General features: G+C 45.0%; 1 protein-coding gene across 1 annotated transcript in view; it reads right to left on the bottom strand.

Moving 5' to 3' along the window:
- AEBP1 (AE binding protein 1) overlaps positions 1–27777 on the bottom strand; it is a 123847-nt gene that overhangs the window by 68630 nt on the left and 27440 nt on the right. Inside the window, 3 exon segments of the mRNA XM_030201763.1 lie at positions 924–989; positions 5605–5676; positions 11032–11367. Coding sequence (XP_030057623.1) covers positions 924–989; positions 5605–5676; positions 11032–11367 — 474 coding nt within the window.

The raw sequence follows: 27777 nt of genomic DNA on the forward strand, positions 1-27777 counted from the left end.
AGCTCCCTGACAGCAGTATGCAAGGCCCTGGAGCAGTTTTTAGTGGGTGCAGTGTACTTCAGACAGGTGGACCCAGGCCCATCCCCCACTACCTGTTCCACTTGTGGTGGTAAATGGGAGCCCTCTAAAACCCACCCAAAACCCACTGTACCCACATGTAGGTGCCCCCCTTCACCCCTTAGGGCTATGGTCATGGTGTAGAGTTGTGGGGAGTGGGTCTTGGGGGGGATTTGGGGGGCTAAATGACCAAGGGAAGGGAGCTATGCACCTGGGAGCTATTTTTTTTTAATTTTAAGAAGTGCCCCCTAGGGTGCCCGGTTGGTGTCCTGGCATGTCAGGGGGGCCAGTGCACTACAAATGCTGGCTCCTCCCATGACCAAATGCCTTGGATTTCGCCGGGTTTGAGATCACAGGCATTTTTTTTCCATTATGGCCGAAAACCGAGGCCGGCCATCTCAACCCCAGCAAACTCTGACATTTGGCTGGGCCCAACCGTATTAGCGAAGAAAAAGATGACCGGCTATCTTTTTCGAAAATACGGTTGGCTCCGCCCGCTTGCGGCGCCAGCGCCGGAGATGGCCGGCCAGCCATTTGGCCGGCGCCTTTCGATTATGCCCCTCAAGGTACCTTTGCAGTGGCGGTGGAGGGGAAGCGTTGGTGGGGGGGTCGGCGGCGGGGAGGTGGTAGCGGCAGCAGGGGCGGAAGAAATGGCAGCAGGATGGCGGCGGCAGGGAGGCAGGCCAAAATGTGCCCCCCCACCTTGGGCTCTGGCCCCCCTCCCATCGAGGTCTGGCTACGCCCCACCTGGCAGAAAGAGAAAAAATAAGTCACTGAGGACAAAGTAAGTCATCTCTCTGTCTGCAACTCAGGTTTAATGAGATTCCCTTTTCACTGCCCTGGGGAAAGAGACTAGGCAGACATACAATCTTCATTCTCCTCCTTCTCAATCTGTTCATTATAATCCTCAGTTGGGGGCTCCTCTGGTTTCTCTGAAGGAGACAGACAGAAAGAAAGAGAAAAATCTTGGTTACATATCATGATGCCCTGGGAACCTCCTTTTTCATTTTTACAGAACTTCTCCTCAGAGATGGAGAAATACATACATGTAATTAAGACTAAGCCTGGCTCACAATCACACACAATTTTTGCTGCACCTTGACTCCAGTGTAACACTATTGTAGATTCAGTCCATACACATTTGCTTAGATATCACCTAAGAATGTTTTAACAAACGCTTCATGAGTCCGGCACAAATTAATGCATCGAAGGACACTGAGTGAGGGATGGTTACCTTTCTAATGGTGTTAATTGAGATTTAGAAGGAATTAACATTTAGGATCAACACACTGCTGGAAAGTCACTGGCTGCTCCATAAGCTGTCCCTCTGACATCACACAGTATGTGGAACTTGGTGGCAGGACCCCTTTCGCTGTTTATTTTCGAAAAATACAGGGTTGCAACCAATGTGCTTTTTTCTAGGTGCCAGTACTCAAATGCCAGGCCATCCTTCAGGGGTGGGGTGATCACTGAGGGACCCACCCCACAATAACCAGGCCCCCTGCAACCAGTCACAGAATCTATGACTAGGCAGAATTGTAGTGTAAAGTCTGAGCTCTTTCATTAAAACTTGGAGACCATGGATCAATTGTAGCAGACACTGGAAAAGGTGCTGGTACTCGGTACTCCCTCAAAAAAAGCCCTGGTTGCAACATCCTGGAGATCTGGAAATTACATGTACTATTTATTCAACGTGTCAGATAAAAGGCGGGGTGGGGTGGGGGGGGGGGGAACTCATTATCTCTCAAGCTCAAAGCAAGATACAAAATGAGGTACATGTTCCAGAGGGCATTTGATCTAAGGGGTCTGTTCACTAAACACTTCCTTCCAGTCTGTGTCTCTGGGGAAAATGCTTAGTAAATATGGCCTAAGTTTGTATCTGAAGCAATGGCAGGTGAAAATGGCTTACTGCATGGTTACAAGGAATGGCAGTGGGAGAGCTGGATTTAAACACTGGCTTCTCTGTCTCTCTGCCTACTGCTCTAACTATTAGACTTCTCCTGCACTCCAATCTCCTTTAGGAGAAGTGAACTGGTGGAGAAGAGAGCCTAGAGAAAAAGGCTGTGAATGGAGGTCTTGGGGGCAGGGGCATAGCTAGGTGGGGGCCACGGGAGCCTGGGCCCCTGCAAATTTCATCTGGGCCCCTGGTTTGGCTGGGGGGGGGGGTCCCCAACCCCCGCCAGCAAAGGCATTTGTTTTTGGGGGGAGCGAGGAGGTGAGGGGGAGCGGTGAGATGATGGGAGGGCGAGGCAGTGGGGCAGCAGACAAAAATGTGCCCCCCACCTTGGGCTCTGACCCTCTCCCACCGCGAGGTCTGGCTACACCCCTACTTGGGGGGGGGGGCAGGGAAAGAGTAAATGTGGCTATGCAGGATACATGGCAGGGATCCACAAATGTATGTTTGCCTAGGGCCCAATATAGTGTTAATGTGACCTTGGGAGTAATAACATTAACAGAGATGCCAAGTTACCCGGTTCCAGGCTAGACACTCCCATCCTACAGCATTATGGGACTTGTAGCACTGATTTTAATGGGCAGGATCTGGCACTACAAATCCCACACTGCTTTGAGATATAAGTTCAAAACCAGGACTGGCATGGCGACACGCACTTGAACAAGGATAGAGCCTTTCTTGTATCGACGCCGACTAAAGAAATTTTTCCTACGATGCCCCATACAAAAAGAAAGGGAACGGTCCGAGGAGAAGCTTCGACAACCCGGACCTCTTCCCCTTGTCAGGCGTCGATTGAAAGGTACACCTCGCGAATTTCCACCCAGGATGCCGTGAGGGGTCCGGCTTTCCTCAAGGCAGGGGAAAACCTTGAGGACTTGGACCTGGATGTTACTCTCTCACCTCCGGCGCTTCATCCGCCGCTCCCTCCCGACAGCCGCCAGAACCAGAGAGGATTACCCGAAACCGGAGTGTTTGCTGGGACTACCTCGATCGAAGGTACTGGAAAGGTGGTATGTGCAGGTGAGCTGGAACCTTTGAGCTCCGGCGTCGAATTGAAGCTATTGAAAGCAGCTTCGGGAACGGTGTCGTTGGAGAGCATTTGGATTGTTCTCCAACAGTTGGCAGCTACCGTAGAGAAATCCACAAAGGAAATTTCTACACTTGTGAGTACCATGAACACTTTTTCTGAATCTCTGGCGAATATTAGAACAGATTTCTCCACACAAACTAAGGAGATTAAACAAGATGTTAAAAAACTACAAGATTTATCCTCAGAAATGATTAAAGATAAACTTATAATTAAAAGAAGGATTGAACAAATTGAAAACCATAATCGGAGACTTAATTTGCGTATCTTAAATTTCCCAAGAGAGATAGGAATATCACCACTGGAAGTCTTTAAAAAATACTTGATTGAAGTTTTGAGATATTCCCCTGAAACTTTACCTCCGGTGAATAAAGTTTACTACATTCAAAACAAAAATTCCTCAGGAAAAGAAATCTTGGAAGGAAATTTGAATATATCTGAACTGTTGGAAGTTTCTTTATCTGAACAGTCTGAAAGAATGACATTATTTGTTCAATTAGTTTTTCAACAGGACATTGAAGCGTTAAAAAATATATACTTTCGAAAGATGAATGAATTGTTTTATGGTAAAACAGTAAGAATATATCAAGATGTGACAAAGCAGACACAAGAACTTAGGAAATTGTTTCTGAGTATGAGAAAGGAAACTTTAGATATAGGTGCTTCGTACTATCTGAATTACCCTAGTAAGTGTGTTTTGAAATATCAAGGAATAAAATACATATTTTTTCAGCCAGAGCAATTAAGAGTGTTTCTGGATTCAAGGAAACTACCTGCGGAAGCTAACAACTGATTAGAAGTATTTGTAATAGGTGAGAAAATGCGTGTTAAGCTTTTTCCTAAATTATACCTGTTTTGACTTCCCCATTTTTTGTTTCTTGCCCCCCTCTTACTTGTTTATTTGTGATTTAAAGAAGACATACAATATATGATTACAAAAGTTTTCTTTGGATATTTTATCCTAATGTTTATTTTGGGTCTGTTTTTTCTGTAACAAGTTTTTCTTGTGATGTAAAATTTTGAAATTATAAATAAAGAATTAAAAAAAAAAAACCAGGACTGGCCAAAAAGATTCCAGCCTGGAACTGGGTATCTTGGCATCTCTGCATTAATCCAGCCTGAAGATAGGAGGATGGAGCCAAAGGGATTGACATGCTCTGTACTCAGGGCCTGTGCTATTGGAAAGAGGAAGGAAGAATGAAGGGGTTAGCATCGCCACTCCTGCCCCTCCACCCTATCCCCCAATCCAGTGCCTTTTTGTTGTTGTTTTAAATCACCCCTGGCTGCAAGCATTCAGCCATGGAACTATCAGCCTCCAGTACAGACAATCTTGCAGAGAGCTAACAGTCCCTGCACCTTAGTTCACTTGCCAGCTTATAATCGAAAGTAATCGCCGGCTATTTCCCGACACAAATCGGGATATGGCCGGCGATTTTGCAAAAGCGGCGAAAATCGTATAATCGAAAGCTACATTTGTGATAGCTTTGCCGCTTTCCCTTCGCCTCGCCGGCGAAAGTTCAAAGGGGCGTGTTGGTGGCGAAGTGAAGGCGGGACATGGGCAGGCTTGGGCGTGGCTACCAGATGGCCGGCTTTCGTGGATAATGGAAAAATAAAACCCGGCGATAAGCAGTATTTCGCCGGGTTTACTTGGTCCTTTTATTTTCACGACCAAGCCTCAAAAAGGTGCCCCAACTGACCAGATGACCACCGGAGGGAATGAGGGATGACCTCCCCTTACTCCCCCAGTGGTCGCCAACCCCCTCCCACACTAAAATTATTAAAATACAAACCTTTTTTGCCAGCCTGTATGCCAGCCTCAAATGTCATACCCAGCACCCTGACAGCAGTATGCAGGTCCCTGGAACAGTTGTTGTTGGTTGCAGTGAACTGCAGAAAGGCAGAGCCAGGCCCATCCCCCCCCACCTGTTCCACTTGTGGTGGGTAATGTTGAGCCCTCCCAAACCCCCCAAAACCCACTGTACCCACATGTAGGTGCCCCCCTTCAGCCCTTAGGGCTAGGGTAATGGTGCACACTTGTGGGCAGTGGGTTTTGGGGGGGATTTGGGGGACTCAGCACACAAGGGAAGGGTGCTATGCAACTGGAAGCTAATTTGGTTGTTTATAAAAGATGTTTGAAGTGCCCCCTAGGGTGCCCAGTTGGTGTCCTGGCATGTGAGGGGGACCATTGCACTACAAATGCTGGCTCCTCCCACAGCCAAATGCCTTGGATTTCGCCGGGTTTGAGATCGCTGGCAGTTTTTTCCATTATCGCGGAAAAACAAGTGGCGATCTCAAACCCGGCGAAATCCAAGGCATTTCGCCGGCCCACACCGTATTATCGAAAAAAAAGATGGCCAGCCATCTTTTTTGAAAATACGGTTCCGGCCAGCTGTTGCGCCGCCGCCAAAATAGATCGCCGGCGACCTATTTCGCCGGCGACGTTCGATTATTCCCCTCTTGTGGAAATAAGAGCAGTTGATCTTTTGCTCCTGTTTTGTGCACTTACTGGTGTGGAATCCAGGTCTCCAGTAATCCCTGTCATGCTCTGATGGTTCTGTGGGTGACTCATAGAACCGGCCTGGAAAAAAGAAAAAATGTAACTTAGGAGGAACACACATGTCTGTATGCAATTACTGAGCTCCTCTAAGCTCTTTTTAAAATATTAGAACACATGCTTGTTCTTTACTGCCAGATTTTTACTGACAATAAAACTTTTTTATGGACATGCATTTTGCAATAGGCATTTTGCGCATAGCTGGACTTCAGAGTCTGAGCCAATGGCACCAGAGACACAGGTCCTATCTCTCATGTAGGGCCCCGGGGGGAGGGGGAGGGGGAAGGTGGGGCAAAATTCCCTAGGCCCGGCCTTGGCAAGCTTATTCCTGCTGTCTGCTTCCGGGTCTGTCCTCCCCTGCTCCTGTGTGCCGCCCAGGACCCGGATGAATGCATTAGCGCAATATTGCATTAATGCAATCATGCAGGTCCTGACTCCATGCAGGAGAGGAAAAACCGTGGGAACAGGCACGCAGGAAGTGGCTTGCCGGCGCTGGGCCCCCCCCCCCCCCCCCTTGGAGGCAAAGACTGAAAGATAAGGGGCAGTGGCATAGCCAGACTGCCAATTTTGGATGGGCCTGAACCCAAAGTGGGTGGGCACAAAATTTTCCCTCTACCCCCCTCCCCCAGCAAAATTTAGTCACGCTAATCAGATGCATTTGTCACACAGGGTAAAGTGCTGCTTTTCAGTGCATCAGATTTCAGAAAATTTATTTAATAGCCTAACACCCTTTTCAGTGAGCTTTCAGAGGCCAAAACCTCCTGCCTCAGGTCAGTATAATGCTGTTACGGTATCCTCTCCTGACCTAAGGAAGGAAGTATTGGTCTCTGAAACTTCATTAACACAGGTACCATATTACTTTATCCTAAATTAAAAATAAAATTATTTTCTTTACCTTTCTTGTATGGCCATTTACTTTTTCTCATTGTGTCGCTCCCAGTCTCTAGATTCTGCTTTCCTTCGTATTTGCTTAACTCTTCTGCCAGGTTTTCCTGGCCATTTGTCATTTTTCTCTCCTTTTCTTTGCTTTCTTCAATATTTTTCTGCCTCTCTCTCTCTCTCTGTCCTGATTTAATTCATTCTTACTATCCATTCTTTAATTTCCTTCATCTACTTATGGCTTTTCATCTTTTTCTCACCCTTGTTCTCCCCATGCCCCTTCCTCTTATTCTCCAGTCTTTCACTACTCCCCTTTTCCATCCAGCAGCTCTCCTCTTTCTCTCCCCATCCTTCCAGTCTCCCCTCTCTCTCCCCATCCTTCCAGTAGTCTCCCCTCTTTCTTTCTGCATCCTTCCGTCCAGTGTCACCTCTTTCTCCCTACCTTTCCATCCAGCGTCTTCCCTCTTTCTCTCCCCATCCTTCCATCCATCTACCCTCTCTCCTGATCCTTCCATCTAATGTCTCTCTCTCCCTCTTTCTAACCAGTGTCTCTGTATCTCTGTACCCTTTTCTGTTCAGTGTCCCTTCTCTCTCCACATCATTCCAGTCTCTCCCCTTTCTCTCTGCATCCTTTCATCCATCTCCCCTCTTTCTCTCCCCATCCTTCCATACAGAGTCTCTCTCCCCATCCATCCGTTTTCCCTCTTTCTCTCCCCATCCTTCCATTTTCCCTCTTTCTCCCCATCCTTCCATGTTTTCCCTCATTCTCTGCCATCCTTCCATCTGTTTTCCCTCTTTTCTCCCCATCCTTCCATCTGTTTTCCCTCTTTCTCCCCATCCTTCCATGTTTTCCCCTTTTTCTCCCCATCCTTCCATGTTTTCCCTCTTTCCTCCCCATCCTTCCATGTTTTCCCTCATTCTCTGCCATCCTTCCATCTGTTTTCCCTCTTTCTCCCCATCCTTCCATGTTTTCCCTCTTTCTCTGCCACCCTTCCATCTGTTTTCCCTCTTTTCTCCCCATCCTTCCGTTTTCCCTCTTTCTCCCCATCCTTCCATGTTTTCCCTCTTTTCTCTTTTCCTCGAGGCCCGCCCTGCATGCCAGTGCCAGCCCCAGCTCCCATTGCCGGCCACTGCTGCTTTTCCTGTTGAGCAGCAGGGCCAGCGCTACAAAAAGAAGAAGCGCTAACGCTAAGGACGAAAAATGTTTAAAAAAAAAAAGCGCGGCACTGGCAGGCACTGTCTAGGCAGCCTTGAGGCATTGGCTGCTGGCTCGCAGGCTCCTCCCGTCTCTTACGTTACTGCCCCTGCGTCGCTCCAGGGGCAGTGATGTAGGAGACGGGAGGAGCCTGCGAGCCAGCAGCCAATGCCTCAAGGCTGCCTAGACAGTGCCTGCCAGTGCCGCACTTTTTTTTTTTTTTTTACATTTTTGTCCTTAGCGTTAGCGCTTCTTTTTTTTGTAGCGCCAGCCCTGCTGCTCAACAGGAAAAGCAGCAGTGGCTGGCAATGGGAGCTGGCGCTGGGCGGGCCTGGGCTGAAATTGGGTGGGCCTGGGCCCAGCCAGGCCCACCCGTAGCTACACCCCTGATAAGGGGGCAGGTGAGAGCAGCAGTACAAGTGGGAGGGGGGTTGCATGTGTTGGGGGGGGGGGCTTGCAGCAGTCCGGTTCTACCCCGGGCTCGGCTATGTCTCTTGGCGGCCCTGCTCTTGTGATGTGAAGTTTTTGATGGACATGTCATTTTTTTTGTTCTTTTTATTTAACTGGATGAAAATACAAGTAATTTGTGCTGGTCAGTGATTTGATATAACGTAAAAACCAAAAAAGGCAAAAAATCTGCTTACAAAAGCAGTGTAATAATATGAAATCAGATAAAATGTAGGTATATAAAAACACAATTTATTACATGTTTTGGGGTTTAGTAATTTACTCCCCCTTTTTTTTAGGTATGTATACAATCCATCCACCTCTCCTTTTATATGTTTTAGCTCCAGCTATTTATTTGTCAATTGCTTTTAGATTTTATTTCTTTTTATTCTTAAGGTTATTTTTTTAAATTTTCTTGATATATATGTAATTGATTGTCTCGTTTAATATGTTTTATTAAATGTTTGCAAATATATTCACATTTATATATATATATATATATATATATATATATATATGTATATTATCTATAAATGTTGAATTTTGTTTTTATTACAATGTATATGTTCATATTTTTACATTATGTTTATGCTACCATTGTATTATTGTTTTATTTTGTAGTTTTACCCCTGACGCAGCCTGAGGGCAAAACGTGGCCATGTCAGGTATTGTTTTACCTCTGGGTTCTGTTTTAATAAATTGTGTTTTTATATATCTACATTTTATCTGCTTTCATATTATTACACAGTGATTTGATAGAAACATTAGTCCTTGTAACACTTTTCAAAAAAAGACGCATCTACCTTGAGCTGAATATTTCCTCTGTTTGGGAACTTTGGTTTGGTGAATAACTGTCCATAAAAATTCAGGGGGAATATTAACAGGAGACATTAAATACAGGTACAGTGAGAAAACTTACCAAGTTGCAAACAGTGACTTATGCACAACGTGAATTGCATTCAAATGAGATGCACTGATCTCTCTTTGTGCAGGGAGTTTTTTGAGTTGCGGGGCTGGGAGCTCCATGGTGGTCTAGTGACCCCCCTTCCCCTCCGTTACATGTCCAGAAAATCCCTGGTGGTTCAGTGGACCCCTCCTGACCCCCCCCCCCCCACGGTGACCCACCCGATCCCCCGAACCAAAACTCCCTAGTGGTTCAGTGGACCACCTCCTGAACATCCCTTTCACCCCTTCAATCTCTCCAAACAACTCCCTGGTGTTCTAGTGACCCCCCCCCCCCCCATACCTTAAATGCACTGGGGGCAGGAGAGCAGGAGCAATGCCTTCTCACTCTTGCCTCTGTGCCTGGCCCTCTCAAAATGGCAGTGCCTAGCCTCTGCCCAACCACTGCATCCTGGGATGCACTTGGAGGGGCTAACCACCATTTCAGGAGCTTTTTCCCTTACATAGTGTTTAGCCCCTGCACCGCCATTTTGAGAGGGCCGGGCCCAGAAGCTGGAGGAGGCATTGCTCCTGGCCTCCAGCGCATTTAAGGTATGTGGGGAGGTCACTAGACCACCAGGGGGTTTAGTTGTTTAGAGTGAGGGAGTGGTCGGGAGGTGGTCCAGGACCACCAGGGGTTTTGGTTTGGGAGGAGGTCGGGACGGGGTCCACTGAACCACCAGGAAATTTTGGTTCGGGGTGAGGTCGGGAGGGGGTCCACTGGACCACCACAGATTTTTTATTCCAGGGGGGGGGGGTCGAGATGGGGGGGTCTATGGACCACCAGGGATTTTCTATGGGGAGAGCGCAGCGAGGTGGGGAGCACAGGCAGGCAGTCTTTGCAGCTGTCTGTGTTTCCCTCCTCTCCAGCAGTTCCAGAGCTGCCATAAAATCTAGCTCGTTAAAGCTAGGTACTCCTTTCTGCATCGCACAGAATGCTCATTATGATACTAATGAATTTGTTGTGATACATTTGCATAGGATTCTCGGTAGCTGCTAATGGCACATGTAGAGCCACGGAGAACCCCTTTGTGCATTTCTCACTTAATAATGTTTGCTGTAGACTGGCTACAACCGGTCTAAAGCAAATGATCCTAGCACGATTAGCTTTGTGCATCGGGGCCTTATTCCACAGAATCAGGACTGATGACAGGGCAACCCAGGTAAATCAGGTCCATTCTTTCTCCTGCCCCATCTGTTCTTTCTCCTGCCCTGCCCCGCCCCTGACCCTACATTCTGCAACTTGCTTGCCACTGCCCACTGTTCTTCCTCCTCCTCCTCCTCCTTAAGGCTAGCACATTCATAATGTGGGGTCACAGGGCCAGCACTTCTTGACTTTTATCTTCAGATGCATGAGGTCAGCATCAGGAAGTAATTGCCCCATGAACATGTGTTCTGAATACCCTTGTGGTACCTGTCTTAATAAAGAAGAAGAGCAGTGGGGGAGCTGCCACACAGGCTTCTGCTGCCCTGCCAGGACAACTTAATACCTCTCTTTAGCTATCAGGGAATGAGGAGACCAACTAGCTCTCCATCCAGCTCTACTCAATGTTTTAATGCCCACCAAATTTTTGTGCCCTAGGCAACTATCTAGTTCACATAGTGATAGGGCCAGCACTGCCTAGAATCCTTCCTTTCATCTTTCTTCATCCCATTTATGCATAACACAAAAAATATTATTATTATTAACATTTGTATAGCGCTACCAGACGCACGCAGCACTGAGCACCTGACACAGAGAGACAGTCCCTGCTCGATAGAGCTTACAATCTAAAAATACAGACAGACAAGACAATTAAGGGCGAGGAAAGTACTGGGTGAGAAGGAACAAGGATAGGAGAATTGAGTAGAAAGCAACAAAAAGAGTTAAAACTGCAGTTATGAAATATACAGTATATCAATGATAAAAACCTCACCTTTGCCCAGCTCCTCATTGTACTCATCCTCATACCGTGGTGGAGGGACTAGGGGTCTCTCAGGCAGCTGATAGCGGTCTCCCTCCTCATAAGGCAGGACGGATTCTTCTGATGGCCTCTCAGTCTTTTTCTTCCCCGGCTTTTTGGTAGGCTTGGGAGGTTTCACCTTGGGCTTTTTGGTTGCCTTTGGTCGTTTCTCCTTGGGTTTTTTTGTGGGCTTGGGTGGCTTTTCTTTTTTGGGAGGTTTCGGAGTTTTCTCCTTTGGTTTCTTGGTTGGTTTTGGTGGCTTCTCCTTTTTGTCTTTCTTTGGCTTCTCTTGACCCCTTTCTGATGTTTCTACAAAGATAAGAAACTTTTAGAGAGAGAGAATCATATTCATACCCAGAGCTAAAGAAACACACTTCTGAAACTTGCCTTCCATCAGCCCCTTAAACATGTCTGGAGAGAAAACTCTCTAGATTCAAAACAAGTCATTGTACCGTCCTAGCTAGCAAGAGCATCACTATTAGCTAGTGTGCCAGTAACAATATTCCTTTTTATTACTCCCTTTCACGTCTTTAACAAGTCCTTGAGTTCATAAACATAAGTCTCTCCAGACTTAGCACACTCTATACTAGTATCCCATACTGGATTTCTACAGTTTGGATAAGTAGAACAGTTCAGCAAAAAAAAAAAAAAAATGCCCTCAAAGCTGCCACCATTCATACAGGTAGTTTTGCCCACAGAAAACATATAAAGACATACATCCTGCCCACTGAAAATATCAAATAATCCCCATCAGTTTTAGGGACTTACATTCAGGCATATTAAAGATTTAATTTATAGACCCATAAGCATAAATAAAACTATTTGCCTGTGTAATAAAGTTTATTTTAAAACTATATATTGTATACACTGATCAGGTATGGCACTCACCAACATTAGCCGAGAGGAAAGGCATTGCCAGTGATGTGGGAAGCTAAGGAATGGACTAGCAGTGATGTGAGAGACCAAGGAAAAGGTCCATTAGCCTAGCTGTGTCTAGTAGGTAGAGTACGGAAGGAGAGGGACTTATGCAACTTAGTAGGCTCAGATACATAGTGTGTGGTGGACCAGAAATAAGGTATCATACTAAGAATTAGGATAGCAGGAAGGGAAGTTCAATAGCAGGGGTATCAATTTTGGTAATATACATTTTCAGATTCAACTATGCCTCAGTACAGGAAGAAAGTGAGAGAGAGTGTGTGGGGAGGGGGGTGCATTGGTTGATGGCTCTTTATTTTCCCTTGCAGGTCCCAGGTCAACCATGCCTTCCTGGCCATCCTGTTTCTATATATCAGTCACTTTCTTCTCCTTCTCTCCCCCCCCCCCCCCTTCCCACAGTGTCTTTGCAATGTGCATCAGCCTTCACCCATGCACACTGTAAAGGGGGAGGTGGGTGGGAAGGGGAAGAAAGTGACCAACAAATGAAAACAGGACGCAGGCACATTCTTGTTCTGTTATGCTGCACAGATATGGGAGACACAGATAAAAGCCCCGAGGCTCTGTATCATGTTTTCCTAATCAGAATCAGATGAGCGGGAGCAAACAAAACTTAAACTGTTAAAATATAGGGAGAAGAGATGGAATGAGAAAGCATGAGGAAGTGTGTTTGTTTTCTTTGTGTTTTAAAAAATTTGCAGGGTGTGGAAGTTTCAGTCATTGGCTTAATATGCTCCAAAGATTTGCTCCAGTTCCTGTGGAGAGCTTTGGCAGAGCAAGGTACAGAGCGAAGGAGCGACTCAGCCAATCCGGAAACCCTGCTGTTTTTAAGTCTATGAGGTGGAACAGTGCTACACTGTCTGAACCAAAGAGCTGTAGCAAAAACTATACAAGGATTTTACCCAAATGGAAAACTAAGCAGGAAAATACTGTCTAGCAAGTAGTAGAAATATACATATATAGACTACTACACATTGCTTTCTCTTTTACAATTCGGTTTCCCTACTTCTTCAAACTGACAGTCCTACTCTCCTGAAACATTAAGGGTCCACCCAATAGATGGATTTTGGCTGAAATCTGATAGGAGTGTTGGCATTTCTGTACCACATTCTACCAGAATTTAATTCAGTCCATCCATGAACATCGCCCTGATATGTGGGTATGGACAGATAAAGACACGATACTTTCTTTTACTGGGAATGCTACTCAATGAGTTTTGAGGATCTTCATAATACACAGGTAACTAGTACCATGGGAAATACCTTGACATTGAATCATACATTTACACACATCAAAAGATGGCAATACTTATGTATGCTACTAATTGGGTTTCTGCCAGGTATTTGTGACCTGGATTGGCCACTGCTGGGCTTGATGGACCTTTGGTCTGTCCCAGTGTGGCAATACTTATGTACGTATGTACTTCTTTTCCACATATTTCTTGCCACTGGTTTCTTCGGAGATCTGCTATTACTCTGTGAGACAGGGGTTTTCTTTGGATGAAAGATTAAATACACCTATAGATCCTTACTGCACACACTGAACATTTGTGCACAGGTCTTTTGAAAAAGGGTGAAGAGTGGTAAGTTTTGGCACTTACCATACTTTAGCAGGAGATAGTAGCATGTCATAAGTGCAAAGGCTGTGCTTTAACTGTTGTGGGTGTGCCCGCACATTAAGACTATTTGTTAGGGTTATAAAACTTTTGGGTAAAAAATTGTTATTTTGTTACTTGCAAATTGTGCTGTCTGGTTTCTATTTTCAATTGCTCAATAAAGACCTCCATTCAAATAATAATAATAATAATAAAAGCCTATTTGCAATCAGCGCGGATAGCATGTGATAAGTACTGTGTGCTAATTGCAGCGTGCAATCCACATCCATTGTCCATCCATAACCCTACCCACCCAGCTCCCACCCCCAACACAGTATGCAGTTAATGAACAAATTAGCCACACTCACATACAAACACACCCACTCACAAGAGACTAAGGGGTCCTTTTACTAAGCTGTGGTAAGCACCAAAGCATAAGTACATAAGCGTTGCCGTACTGGGACAGACCGAAGATAGATCAAACCCAGTATCCTGTTTCCAACAGTGGCCAATCCAGGACATAAGTATCTGTCAAAATCCTAAAACAGAATAATACATTTTATGCTGCTTATCCCAGAAATAAGCAGTGGATTCTCCCAAGTCCATTTTAATAATGGCTTATGGACTTTTCTTTTAGGAAGCTATCCAAAACTTTTTAAAACCCTGCTAAGCTAACTGCAGGCCAAAATGCACTATCACAGGGTGCACTCAGGCATCTCACGATAGTTTTTGCATGTGCACACACTACCCACACGCTAAAAAATAGTTTTTATTTTTTAGCACTGAGGGCGGGTCTGGGGCAGACAGCAGGCGTGTTCTGTACTAACCGGTTAGTGCAGCTACATTGTTGCATGCTGACCGATTAGCATGTGGTTAGCTTGTGAGCCCTTACCGACTACAAAATAGGTGTCAGTAAGCAGTGGCGTAGGAAGGGGGGCGGTGGGGCGGTCCGCCCCAGGTGCACGCCGCTGGGGGGTGTCAGCTCCGCTGGTTCCCTGCTCCCTCTGCCCCGGAACAGGTTACCTCCTGTTCCAGGGCAGAGAGAGCAGGGAACCAGCGGAGCCAACGCAGCTCCCAGCGACGTGCACTCGGGGGCAGTTCGGCCCTCTCGCCCACCCCTCGCTTCCTAATTCAAGTAAGAATGCGCTCCGGGGGGAGGGTGCGCTCCGGAGGGGGGAGGGTGCGCACCGAGGGGGGGCACCATGCTGCACCTGGGGGGGGGGGGGTGCACAGCGGCAACCCACCCCGGGTGTCAGCCGCCCTCGCTGCTGCACTGTCAGTAAGTGCTCACGCACTAATGGGAAAATTAGCGCATGGCCATTATTGCCAAAATAGAAAATTAGGCCATTTCCTGGCAGCGTTAAAAGTGGCCTTAGTGTATGGGAAAGACCCGTGCTGGGAATAGCGCAGGCCACTTTTTAGCACTGCTTAGTAAAATGGCCCCTAAACTACATATCCAGATTTTGTGGTCAGGTTAAACCACTGCTGGTGATGTATCTTTTCTTTGCGGTTGCTTTGGACTCAGCTAATCTCACTGTTGGTGTAACATTGGGAGAAATTCAGCATATCAGATGCATGTATTTATTCCTGCTGTTCCTAATTATTGTTTTTGTGCCTGTGTGCTTAGCCGTATGCAACCTTTTGCTATTTTAGGTGTCCAGCCAACGAGAACAGGTTGCTTACAAATTCTGGCAGCATTTTATGTCAAGACTTTTTTGGGGGGGGTTTTTTTTAGCAATCCTGAAGCTCCTAGGTTGCCCTTTTGGTGAACTTTTGTTTCCTGCACCTGTGCCACCTACTGAAAACCCAGAACTTCTGGCACCAGAACTTTCCAGATACTTGGAGAAGTCAATGGAAGTGAAGGAGGGGTTTGGTGCATGGGGGATGTTCCTGGTGGCAGCAGTAAGCTCCCCTACAGTAATTTAAGCCTTGGCTTTTGCCTGCAAAATATGGGCTTAGGTTTTCTCCTGCCTCTGATCCATGTCCTGAGGGAGACCCTACTTGCGAAGCCTGCAGCAGATATCTTGTGACCAGTGACAGCCAGACGACTATATTCTCACAGTTAGTCCCATCTAGGCAGCTGCTACAGGAGCAGTGTATAGAGAGGCAAGAGGACAAGCATCAGATCCTACAGAAGGTTGCTGGCTTGTTTTAGCTTCCAGGTTGGGGACAATGAATACCCTCCATTCCTCCTCAGAGAAGAAAGGGATTTTCACAGGAGCTGCTTATCTGCCTAAATCATCCAGGCTCCCAGTCCAGCTACATCCACTCAGAGGAAGGGTTACTTTTAAAGCCAAAGGGATTAACATCTCACACTGTCTGCCTGCCAGATCCTGCTAGCCTGTAAGTGATAAGTTTTTAACATTTGCTACAAGGAACAGCATTTATAAAGAAAGAGTGATTGTGAATATCTCACATATACTACCCCAGGTGACCAGGGTTTGAGTACAGGAGGAGTGGTGAAAGTAACAACTATAATCAGTGGTATGATGGAGCTGGCTCGCACCGGTTCGGCTCGCAAGAGCTGGTTGTTACATTTTTTAGCATCTTGTGAGCCGGTTGTTCTGGCAGGATGAGCCGGCTCTTCCCCCCCCCCCCCCCCCCCCCCCCCCCCGAGCTACAGGGTCCCAGGCTCCAAGTCCAGTACATACCTGAAGAAGGCAACCACCCTGGTGGTTCAGTGGATTCTTTGGGGTAGGCAAGAAAGATCCCCAGTCTTTCCTGCCCGCTGCCAGATCGCTCTTTAAAAATGGCCACTGAGACTTTCAGCGGCGACCTTGCAAGACTTCTGCTGAAGTCTTGGAGGCCGCCCTTGTAAGTTTCGGCAGCCATTTTAAAGTGCGATGCAGCAGCAAGAGAGTCAGCGCCATCAGCGGGTAGGAAAGACTGGGAATCTTTCCTGCCCCGAAAGAATCCACTAGACCACCAGGGTGCTTTGAGGTATGTACTAGGACCCTGCGGCTCGGGGGGAGCGGGTAGTAAGCCTGGAATAGGTCAGGTGGGGACCGTATCGTGGGGGGGATACTGTTTAATAAAAAAAGTTGTATTTTAAAACATGCTGGCTTGTGCATAGGATGTACACAAAAGAAGTATAAAGGAATAATTTTTCACCGGGGGAGTAGGACGGAGGTCTGGGTGAGGTGAGGTGAATTGAGGTGGGAAGGGGTGAGGAGGGGACTGTGGGTAGGGTACTATAAAGAAAAAGTTGTATTTTCAAACATGCCGGCTTGTACAGTATATGGCTAAACACAGAGAAAGTATAATAAGGGAATAACTTTTCCTAAGTGGAGTAGTAATTTGTTATAAATCGTAATCGGTGTGTCATGTGGAGGGGCTGGTTATAGGGACACCCTAACCCTGTTATATTGGTGCAAAGATTTATTTTTCTCCTGGTAAAGGGCTTCTAAAACAGACATGATGTTATGAGAATCAGGTGCTCAATGTTAAAAGTTTCTATTTATTTACGTACTTAAGCCATTTTATCCCACATTAAGCATGAATTTGATTGGAACCTGGGAGCAATTTTATTTTTTCCCTGGAGAGAGTAATGCATTGCCGCTCCCCCCCCCCCCAGACTCTCTCCCCGGGTATAGCCAGCTCTGCAATTTGGGGGGGGGGGCGCAGAGTGGATGGGGGGCGCAGAGGTGGACTGGGGAGAGAGCCTGTTGTTAAAAATGTACTAACACACCACTGACTATAACCTTTAAAGTAAATTCTCTGTATTGGAGGGAGAGAGGGGACTGCATGTAAAAAAAGTTATTTTGACTTTTGCTTCAACAATTGAAAGGGACGGTGTAAAAGCCAGATCTGCGGGATCCCCGGGATCTAAGTTCGACCTTAAGACTGGAGCGCGTCTTTGTTTTGACGGCTGCTGCTGCTTACAGAATGCAGCGATCACCAGCCATAACCCAGCGCTGTGATTCTCTATTCTCCTCTTTCCGTGGCGAATCTTCAAGGAGGTTAAAACAAGGAGGTGTAATAGACTGGAGTGGAAGTGAGCCTATCTAGTCCACTGTAAGTAAGGAAGACATTTGATTAATCTCTGTTTCCACACCCCCACGCAGCTGTCATTGCCGTTCACCCAAAACACAGCAAGCAAACCTGTGAGCTGCTGCATCCATGTTTTCTTTATTGTCGGTCCATCTGTAACAAGTACTGTCTAACACTGTTTTTGTTGGATAGGCAGTGCCTTACAAGGTGGAGGAGAAAAGACAAGATTGAGTATCACTAAAACAACTTCAAAAATTATTGTAGCTAGTAGAAACAGCAATTATAAATTCTGTAGTTTGTGCTCATTTTTCTTCATTGTGCATCTATACAATTCAGATGGCCAGATTTCAGTAAGAATATTCTGTTTCCTGATGGGTTCATCTTAACTGGTTGTAATCTGCCTTGGGAAGCCTGGTGTTTATAAAGACGATGGAATATATTGAAATTAAATGGAAGTAGAATTAAACTCTCCTTTCATTGAGGCACCTGAAATCACATTTTCATCTGTTTTGTAGAAGTTTGCCTTTTAGATACACAAATGGATTATTCTGTTTTGGAACATGTTTCAGGGGCAAGTGGTTTTATAACTCCAAATAAAAATATTTTGTTTCATGCAGATCTCTTTTGTTTAAACATAACTAAATAGGCTATAAGCCCCTAATGCAGTCCAGTGGTTTTCTTATATTTTGTTCTTGTGATGTCTTATACTGTGCCAAAACGAAAAACTCTCCTTGAGGATAAATGAGGGGACATGTGATAAGCTTATCTGGTCCACAGGAGACAGTATGACTATAAAGTTGAAGCCGGTCCCCCTACAGCAGCCATCTCCGTTTGTCAAAAACAATAGCAAACTAGATTTGCATTCTCTCTTGTAAGGGGAAGGTTGGGGGGGGGGGGAGAAGATCTAAGAGGAGTTGTGGGGGGCTGGTGGAATTTTCAAGGTTCTGTGAAGTGGGGGGAGGGTTATTTTCAAAATATATTTGTCATTACTGCAGAAGTTGCTTTGTTATTTCAAGTGCTGTATTGTGGTTTTCATTGGAGCGCCAGATGCCTGCTTTTTTCTTCATAATGACAATAAAGATAGTCCTCTTTAAAAATACTTGCAAAAGTTTTAATGCCTATGTGTGTCATTTTTTTTTAATTTGACAAAAATGTCATTTATTTTAAAGCTTCCCCTATGAACATATACATTTTTAAATCAGCAAAACAGCATTAAAAATTATTGTACCTGCTAGACACAGCAGAAACTCTCTTTGCATATGTCTAAAACTTTCTGGAAGGGCTGCTCACACCTAAATCCAGCTGTATTCATTGTCTGAGGGGCAGCATACACCTAGATTCAGCTCTGTTTCTCATCAGAAGGGCCGCATACACCAGGATCCTGGTGTATTTTCGATCAGAAGGGACGAATTTTCGACCAGTGTACCTGAATGTAACTCACCTTGAGCTACTACTGAAAAAGGTGTGAGCAAAATCTAAATAAATAAATAAAAATAAAATCCTTTAAAGCAAATTTGAAGACTTTCCTCTTCCAACAAACTTTTGGTGAGACAGGGTTATAAGCAAAGATTTCTATCCCACTCTTCTTTTCCCATTTCCCTCTTTCTCCCTTCCCATAACTTTTCAGTATGAGTGTGTGTCGCATTCCTTTCTTAATGTTTTATAATTGTAATCATGTAAACCACACTGTTCTGCCCCGGGAGCCAGTGCAGTCTAGAAATGTTGAATAAACTATAAATTATGTCTCTTGACCAGAGATACTGTATTAAGACATTTCCCAACAGCATCTTCTGGGAAACACTGAGTAAAGAGTGTCTACATTCAACAGTGTCCGCTTGAAAGGCTGACAGTGAAAAGTAAAAAAAAAAAAAAAATGGTCATTTTGTGGTGTGAAAGGCAGGAACCAACTTGGAAATGAGAAGATGATGTGGGTAATGTGGTGAGTAATGGTGATGTTAAAGCCATGTCTACTGCCCCCAGCTAGAGGCTCATTCTAGCGTCTGTGTTAGATGACTTGGCTGCACTCTAGTGAGTAAATGCAGTGTGGTGCGAGATCCATTCATTTGCTCACATAGCCCACTGTGCTTTCCATGTCTTTACTTATCTGAAATTCAAGGAAGTACGGGACTCACAATTAAAGCCAAGGGCACAACATAGCAAGAGTCTCCGCAGATGTACACACAGCTCGAAACCAGGCCATGCGGCATCCCCTACCATTCCAGCACTGAAACCTACTAACTGAGCTCTGCTAAAACACCCGGATTCTGCCTACAGCAACCCCTGGCTATTTCCAGCGCAGATATCCCCTTGCACTGCACAGTCAGTGCAGCTCAGTCTTACCCTGCAACAGCCCTTACATGACTCAAGTCAGCATAGCTCAGTTCTACAGTGCTGCACCCCCTGCAGTTTCTGTTACTGAGATCCCCCTTTCACTACTCAGCCAGTCTTGCTCAGTCCTATTCTGCAGCATCCCACTTCAGTATCTCCTTAAATTCCAGTGCTAAGATCCGCTCTGCTAAAGCAACTGTCTAGCACTACAACATACACCACTATTTCAACAAAGTAACCACTACACACAATTCTGCAGAAATAAGAACATAAGAATAGCCATACTAGGTTCAGATCAATGGTCCATCTAGTCTAGTATCCTGTTTCCAACAGTGGCCAATCCAGGTCACAAGTACCTGGCAGAAACCCAAATAGTAGTAACACTCCATGCTACCAATCCCAGGGCAAGCAGTGGTTTCCCCATGTCTATCAATAGCAGACTATGGACTTTTCCACCAGAAACTTGTCCAAACCTTTTTTAAACCCAGATATGCTAACCAATTAGCACAGAACACGCCTACTCTCTGCCTCCAAACCCACCTCCAGTGCTAAAAATAAAATCTTTTTTTAGCACATGGGAAGCATGCGCCAATCACAAAATTACTGTGTGATGCCTTAGTGCACCCTACAGTAAGGCCCTTTTTTGCCGCAGTAAGCCCACAGTTCTTACAACAGCTTAGTAAAAGGACCCCTAAGTTTGGTGAGTGGGCGCAGAGAGAAAAAGCACGGTCCCAACTAGAAACTGGCTTCTGTCTATGTCACTGGTTCACTAGTCAGGGATCCCAGTGGCATCCCTTTGTCAGGTGGTGCCTCAGGTTCATCTTATCCTATAGACCAGAAACAGTAGAAAAGCAAAGAAAAGATCTCTTTATGGATTCCACTTTTTCATCAACTTCTAAAAAAGTTCTGAGAAAGCTATAGCGAGAGTTGGGAAACTGATTTTATCCATTGGTCGGAGCATGAATCTATGTTCAGCCAAACTCAGTCCTGGGAATGTTGGAATGAATAAATTGAGTCTATGGTTTGGCTACCGGGAGAGCTGTGGGATGATGTCTGGGCTCTTGGAACAGCCTCCGTGAGCACTGGAGTATGGTGGTTTTGTCTAACCAGTGAATGGTGCTGGATCATCACATTTTTCACTCACACAGCATCTACTGTATGACTCAGTTTCTGTACTGTGTAGTACCATTAAGCATTTTGGATAGTGCTGGTATTGCAGCCCATGTCCAGCTTCATGTACTGTATTTTGTGGAGAAAAATACATCAGAACACTGAGGTGTTAAATGGCCATCTGAGGTGACCACGTTTAGCATGATCGGGCCAGCCCCATGACCACCCGCTGACGCAAAAACAGAAGCAAAGGATTCAGTGCAGGAAAGAAAAGGCCATTTCCTCTCTATTGATAAATTTCATTGGTGTGAGATCTCTGGAGATCCTTCCTGGCCTTAGCCTGTATGGTTACAGTAACGTCTCTCCACTGCCACCACAGACAAAGCCAGACAGACCCTACAGAGCTGTGTGCTCCGCTCCCTGGCACCCCTCTTTCAAAACAAACAACCAGCTCATGCCAGGCTTGTCTGCAGCTTCCTGCACTCATAAAATATGTGCTGCATAAGCTTGCAGCACGGGTTAACCCTTTCACTACCTAGCCACCCATCGTCTCTGGAAAACCTACTGGTAGAATAAAGTCACTTTACTGTTTGTAGAAATCAAGTTAACAAATAAGTAAGGCCTTACTATAGGACAAATATAAATATATTAAATTAGTCCAGTAAGAAGATCTCACCTACAGCTTGTAAACCAACCTGTTTCTACATAAGACTTTTCATGTCCCCAATGGCGTAGCCAAGGGTGGGCTTGGGTGGGCCCAGGCCCACCCAGTACCAGCATGGCTATAATGTGTCTGGCAGGGATCCCCAAGCCCCACCAGCCGAAAACTCCCAACAACTGTCCCTCCTGCATACCTTGTAAATAGCAGATCTTTGCCTATAGTGAGCAGTGACTGATGCATACTGCTTGCACCGGCCCCATAGTCTTCGCTCTGATGTATTCTTGCCTAGGCGGAAACAGGAAGTTGCATCAGAGGGAAGGGTATGGAGCCAACATCAACAGTGTGTATTAGTTGCTGTCCGTTGCCGGTGAAAATCTGCTATTTAAAAGGTATTCAGGAGAGGGAGGATATTTGAGAGACCATATGGCATGCAGGTGAGAGGAGAGACCACATCATCTGTGGGATGAGGCGAGGTTCTTCTGCCCACCCATCTTGGGCCCAGGCCCACCCAAACTTTGGTGTCTGGCTACGCCCCTGCCCCAAGCTATGCCTCAAAGTAGCATTTGACAGTTGTCTTTCAACTGCTTCCTTCCCTCAGTTGACCTAAACAACTTCAGAGGTGGATTTAATCCAAATGGAAGAGTTCACAGGAAAGGAAGTACGGGGTTGCATGAGGACTGTTGGCAGGGCCATCTTAAGGTGATCGGGGCCCCAGATTATCCTACTCTCCCCTCCCTGGTCTCATTGAAGGGAAAACCTCACCTTGCTCTCTTCAGAAGGCCTCCCAATTCTCAATGTTGTCAGAGAGGGATTCTCCCCTCCCTTCCTGGGGGTGGGGTGGGGTGGGGAGAAGCCTCAAAGTCTTTTTGCCCTAGGCCTCAAGACATATTAAAATACCGCTGTCTGTTAACTTGGCAGCTTTTAAAAGAAATTGATTTTATTTGAAAGTTGTTTTTTGCCTTCCAGAGGGGATAGTACTGTGCACAAGATGGCAGCCAATACTTGTGAATTCCAAGTATTATCATGATTATACAAGTTCTTGCCATGATGCCATTGCTTAATTGAAACCAAATCTTTTTGTATGCAATAAAAAGGATAATAAACAATTCCTTGTTTCTTGAGACACAGTAGGGAACAATAAAACTAATGCAGAATCCGTGTATGAAATAGTAAGTGAATCCGTGGAGGTGTATTTTCAAAGTTAAAATCTACAGTGACTCTACTCAGGAACAGTCATCCTGCCAAGATCATCCCAAAAGCAAATTGGAAGTCATCTATGAAGGTAAAGAGAACCCTGGACTAACATCTAAAGATATGCAGGCTCTCTCATGGAAGTTGATTTGAGGGTTTATGTGTCAACTAACAGGAAACAAAATGAATAGGAACGGTGCTCACAGAAGGATAGCTAAAAAGAAAGGGAAAAGAGATTTGAATTTAGCTCATGACTTTTCAGCAGTAGCTCAAGGCAAGTTATACATAGGTATGCCTCTGGTTCCTCAAAGACCAACTGCATGATCCATAATAATGAGTCACAAATTGAACTTTTGGTCAAAATAGCAACTTTTTTTTTTTTTTTGCAAAAACCAAATGCTGTCTTCCAGCACAAGAACCTCATCCTGACTGTCAAGCCTGATGGTGGAGGTACCATTGTGTGGAGCTGCTTTAGTGCATCAGGAATGGGAAGACTTGCCATCATTGATAGAGCCATGCATTCTGTTTTATATTGTAAAATTCTAGAGAAGAAGGTCAGGCCATCTGTCGATGAGCTGAAGTCAAGCCAAAAGTGGGTCATGCAGCAAGGGAAAGGCCTATATTCAAGTAAATCTTCTACAAGATGGCTAAAGAAAAGGATGTATTTGTTTTTTAGTCGTGCAAGGAAGCCCTCAAATGTTACTGGATTGAAACAGTTTGGTAGGAAAGAATGGGCCAAAATTTCTCAAGAACAATATGAGAGACCACTTAGTGGTTAGAGGACACATTTAATTGAAGTTGGTGCCACTAGTGACTGAATGGAAAGGATCACATATTTTTTCAAAGAAAAAACAGAAAAAATGTAGGCAGATAAAGACGATATGGCCTATCCAGTCTGCCCATCCTTGCCATCTACTCTCTCCATCACTCATTTAGAGATCTTGTGTACCTGTCCCAAGCTCTCTCAAATTCAGATACTGTTTTCGATTCCACCATTTCCACCAGGAGGCTGTTCCACGAATTTACCATCCTTTCTGTGAAGTATTCTTCAGGTTACTTCTGAGTCTATCCCCTTTCACCTTCATTCTATGCTCCCTCATTCCAGAGCTTCCTTTCAATTGAAAGAGATTTGCCTCTTGTGCATTTATGCTGCATAGTTATGTAGAAGTCTCTATTATATCTCCCTTCTCCCATCTTTCTTTCAAAGAATACATATTGAGATCTTTAAGTCTGTCCCCATACACTTTATGACAAAGACCACTGACCATTTTAATAGCTGCCCTCTGGACTGACTCATCCTGTTTATATCTTTTTGAAGGTGCGGACTCCAGAATTGTACACAATATTCTAAATGAGGTCTCACCAGAGACTTATGCACATGTATATGTGTTGTTCAATAATCAATCAAAATATATTTTTGTCTGAATAATTTATTCAATTGGGTTATCGTTCTTTCTTATCAGTGTTTAGATTAGGCTCTAACCCTGTAATAAATTACAGACCATCCTAGAGGGTTTACAAACTTTCTCGGTACTGTATTTTTTTGATTCTTCCCCTCTGGTGCTCTACCATAGGAGATTAAAACATTTCCCTTCCCTCCCCTCCCCTTATAAGTTTCTAAAAGCTGGCATGGATAAAAATTACATTATCCAAACCACAAGATAATTAACCTTTCTAACAGCGGCATACATACTCTGATTTACTGTCTTGATCGCTCCAGCAGCACAGCTTTGAGATTTCATCTCTCTCACTTAAAAAAAAACGCAGTCATTAAACTGGAAGGTTTGCAGACAGAGATACTAAAGAACTCCTAACAATAAATGCTAGATTGCAAATTCTGCTTGTACTCTCAACCATGTTCTCAGGCACACAATGTCTCTTGAGCAGCTGTTTATCTTTCTGATTCTTATATTCCACAATAGGCATTAAGTTTGATGTGGATTACAGTGATCAAGAGACTAGATAAACTCTAGAATGTATAAAATCCTAATAATACAATATTAGAAAAAAAATAGGAGCTTAGGGCCCCTTTTACTAAGCCACGTATGCGTCTACACGCCAACATGTGCCAAAATGAACTTAGCGCCCGACTACTGCGTGCTTTTTGCGGTAATTTCATTTTTGGAGCGTGTCCTCTACGTGCATCTGAAAAATAATTGTTATTTCAGATGCGCATAGCGGACGCGTGCCAAGTGGCATCTGATGCGCGTAGGTCGTTACTGCATAGATTCTTTACCACTAGGTCTATGGCTGGCGGTAAGGTCAGACACCCAAAATGGACACGCGGCAATTTTGATTTTGCCGCACGTCCATTTTCGGAAAAAAAAATTTTTAAGCCATTTTTGCTACGTGCGCTGAAAAATATTTCTGCGTGTGCCCAAAACCAGCTCCTACACTACCGCAAGCCACTTTTTACCGTGGCTTAGTAAAAGGACCCCTTAGTTCCCTAGCAAATATTTTTCAATCAGATGTGTTTTTCAGAACTTTCCGAAACAATTCATAGTTGGTAAATTGCCTAATCTGAGAAGGAAAAGAGTTCCAAGTTTTGGCAGCTATACAGGCAAAACCAGAAGAGAAAGATTTGATCAAATGAATTCCCTTAGGATTTGGAAACTCTAACAATGAAGATTCACAAAGTGTTTTCGACCTTAGGGAATACTGAACAATTATTAAGTTTATCGTGTTATAAGGGAACAGTTCCATAAATAATATTGGAAATAGTAGTACTTAATTTAAACGGAATACAGGCCTCTACTGGGAGCCAGTGCAGTCGAACCAGTAAAGGGGAGACCCTATCTGACTTTTCTGCTGAGAATATGATCCATTTCCCCTGTGGATGTAATTTGTTTTTACAAGATACTTGTGGCAACCTACATATATCATGTTACAGTAGTCAAGTTGAGATAATACATCTAGACAGATTCTGAGTTTTCTCAATTTTTCATTAGCAACAAAGTTTGCTTTACAAAGACCCTTCACCTTGTGGGCTACAGCAGGAAAGAGCTTATCACATTGTATAGCATGGTGTATGTCTAATAGCTCTATAAAATGATAAGTAGTGTAGTAGTATAAGTCTTTTCGGATCTATTGATGAATCTTGTATTCTCAGTGGAGGAGGGTAGTTAGTGGGGTCCCGCAGGGGTCTGTGCTGGGTCCGTTGCTTTTTAATGTATTTATAAATGACCTAGAGATGGGAATAACTAGTGAGGTAATTAAATTCGCCGATGACACAAAATTATTCAGGGTCGTCAAGTCGCAGGAGGAATGTGAACAATTACAGGAGGACCTTGCGAGACTGGGAGAATGGGCGTGCAAGTGGCAGATGAAGTTCAATGTTGACAAGTGCAAAGTGATGCATGTGGGTAAGAGGAACCCGAATTATAGCTACGTCTTGCAAGGTTCCGCGTTAGGAGTTACGGATCAAGAAAGGGATCTGGGTGTCGTCGTCGATGATACGCTGAAACCTTCTGCTCAGTGTGCTGCTGCGGCTAGGAAAGCGAATAGAATGTTGGGTGTTATTAGGAAGGGTATGGAGTCCAGGTGTGCGGATGTTATAATGCCGTTGTATCGCTCCATGGTGCGACCGCACCTGGAGTATTGTGTTCAGTACTGGTCTCCGTATCTCAAAAAAGATATAGTAGAATTGGAAAAGGTACAGCGAAGGGCGACGAAAATGATAGTGGGGATGGGACGACTTTCCTATGAAGAGAGGCTGAGAAGGCTAGGGCTTTTCAGCTTGGAGAAGAGACGGCTGAGGGGAGATATGATAGAAGTGTATAAAATAATGAGTGGAATGGATCGGGTGGATGTGAAGCGACTGTTCACGCTATCCAAAAATACTAGGACTAGAGGGCATGAGTTGAAGCTACAGTGTGGTAAATTTAAAACGAATCGGAGAAAATTTTTCTTCACCCAACGTGTAATTAGACTCTGGAATTCGTTGCCGGAGAACCTGGTACGGGCGGTTAGCTTGACGGAGTTTAAAAAGGGGTTAGATAGATTCCTAAAGGACAAGTCCATAGACCGCTATTAAATGGACTTGGAAAAATTCCGCATTTTTAGGTATAACTTGTCTGGAATGTTTTTACGTTTGGGGAGCGTGCCAGGTGCCCTTGACCTGGATTGGCCACTGTCGGTGACAGGATGCTGGGCTAGATGGACCTTTGGTCTTTCCCAGTATGGCACTACTTATGTACTTGTTCTAGGAGGCTGTGATTAATAAAAATAAATAAATAAACATAATTCATGCATGAATGCTAACGTCCCTTGGATTGGACATTCTCTTGTTTTTCTCATTTTTCCCCCCAATTTGTTGGGTGCATTTGTTATTACCTAGCAAGCATGCCTCCATCCTGAGTTAATAAGAAATCTGTGTCTTTCCTCCCTTCATTGCAGGGATGCCTGCAGAAAATATTTCAGGGGGTGGGCACAGGGAAATTACTGGAAAACTAGCAGTTCTACTACTACTTAACATTTCTAGAGCGCTACCAGGGTTACGCAGCGCTGTACAATTTAACAAAGAGAGACAGTCCCTGCTCAAAGAGCTTACAATCTAATAGACAAGTGAACGGTCGGTCCGATAGGGGCAGTCAAATTGGGGCAGTCTGGATTCACTGAACGGTAAGGGTTAGGTGCCGAACGCAGCATTGAAGAGGTGGGCTTTAAGCAAAGAATTGAAGACGGGCAGGGAGGGGGCTTGGCGTAAGGGCTCAGGAAGGTTGTTCCAAGCATAGGGTGAGGCGAGGCAGAATGAGCGGAGCCTGGAGTTGGCGGTGGTGGAGAAGGGTACTGAGAGGAGGGATTTATCCTGTGAACGGAGGTTACGGGCGGGAACGTAAGGGGAGATGAGGGTAGAAAGATAGTGAGGGGCAGCAGTTCTAATAGCTTGTAATAGCTGTCCGCTTATGTGATC

The sequence above is a fragment of the Microcaecilia unicolor genome, chromosome 4 (assembly GCF_901765095.1).
Source record: "Microcaecilia unicolor chromosome 4, aMicUni1.1, whole genome shotgun sequence".
Taxonomy (NCBI): Eukaryota; Metazoa; Chordata; class Amphibia; order Gymnophiona; family Siphonopidae; genus Microcaecilia; species Microcaecilia unicolor.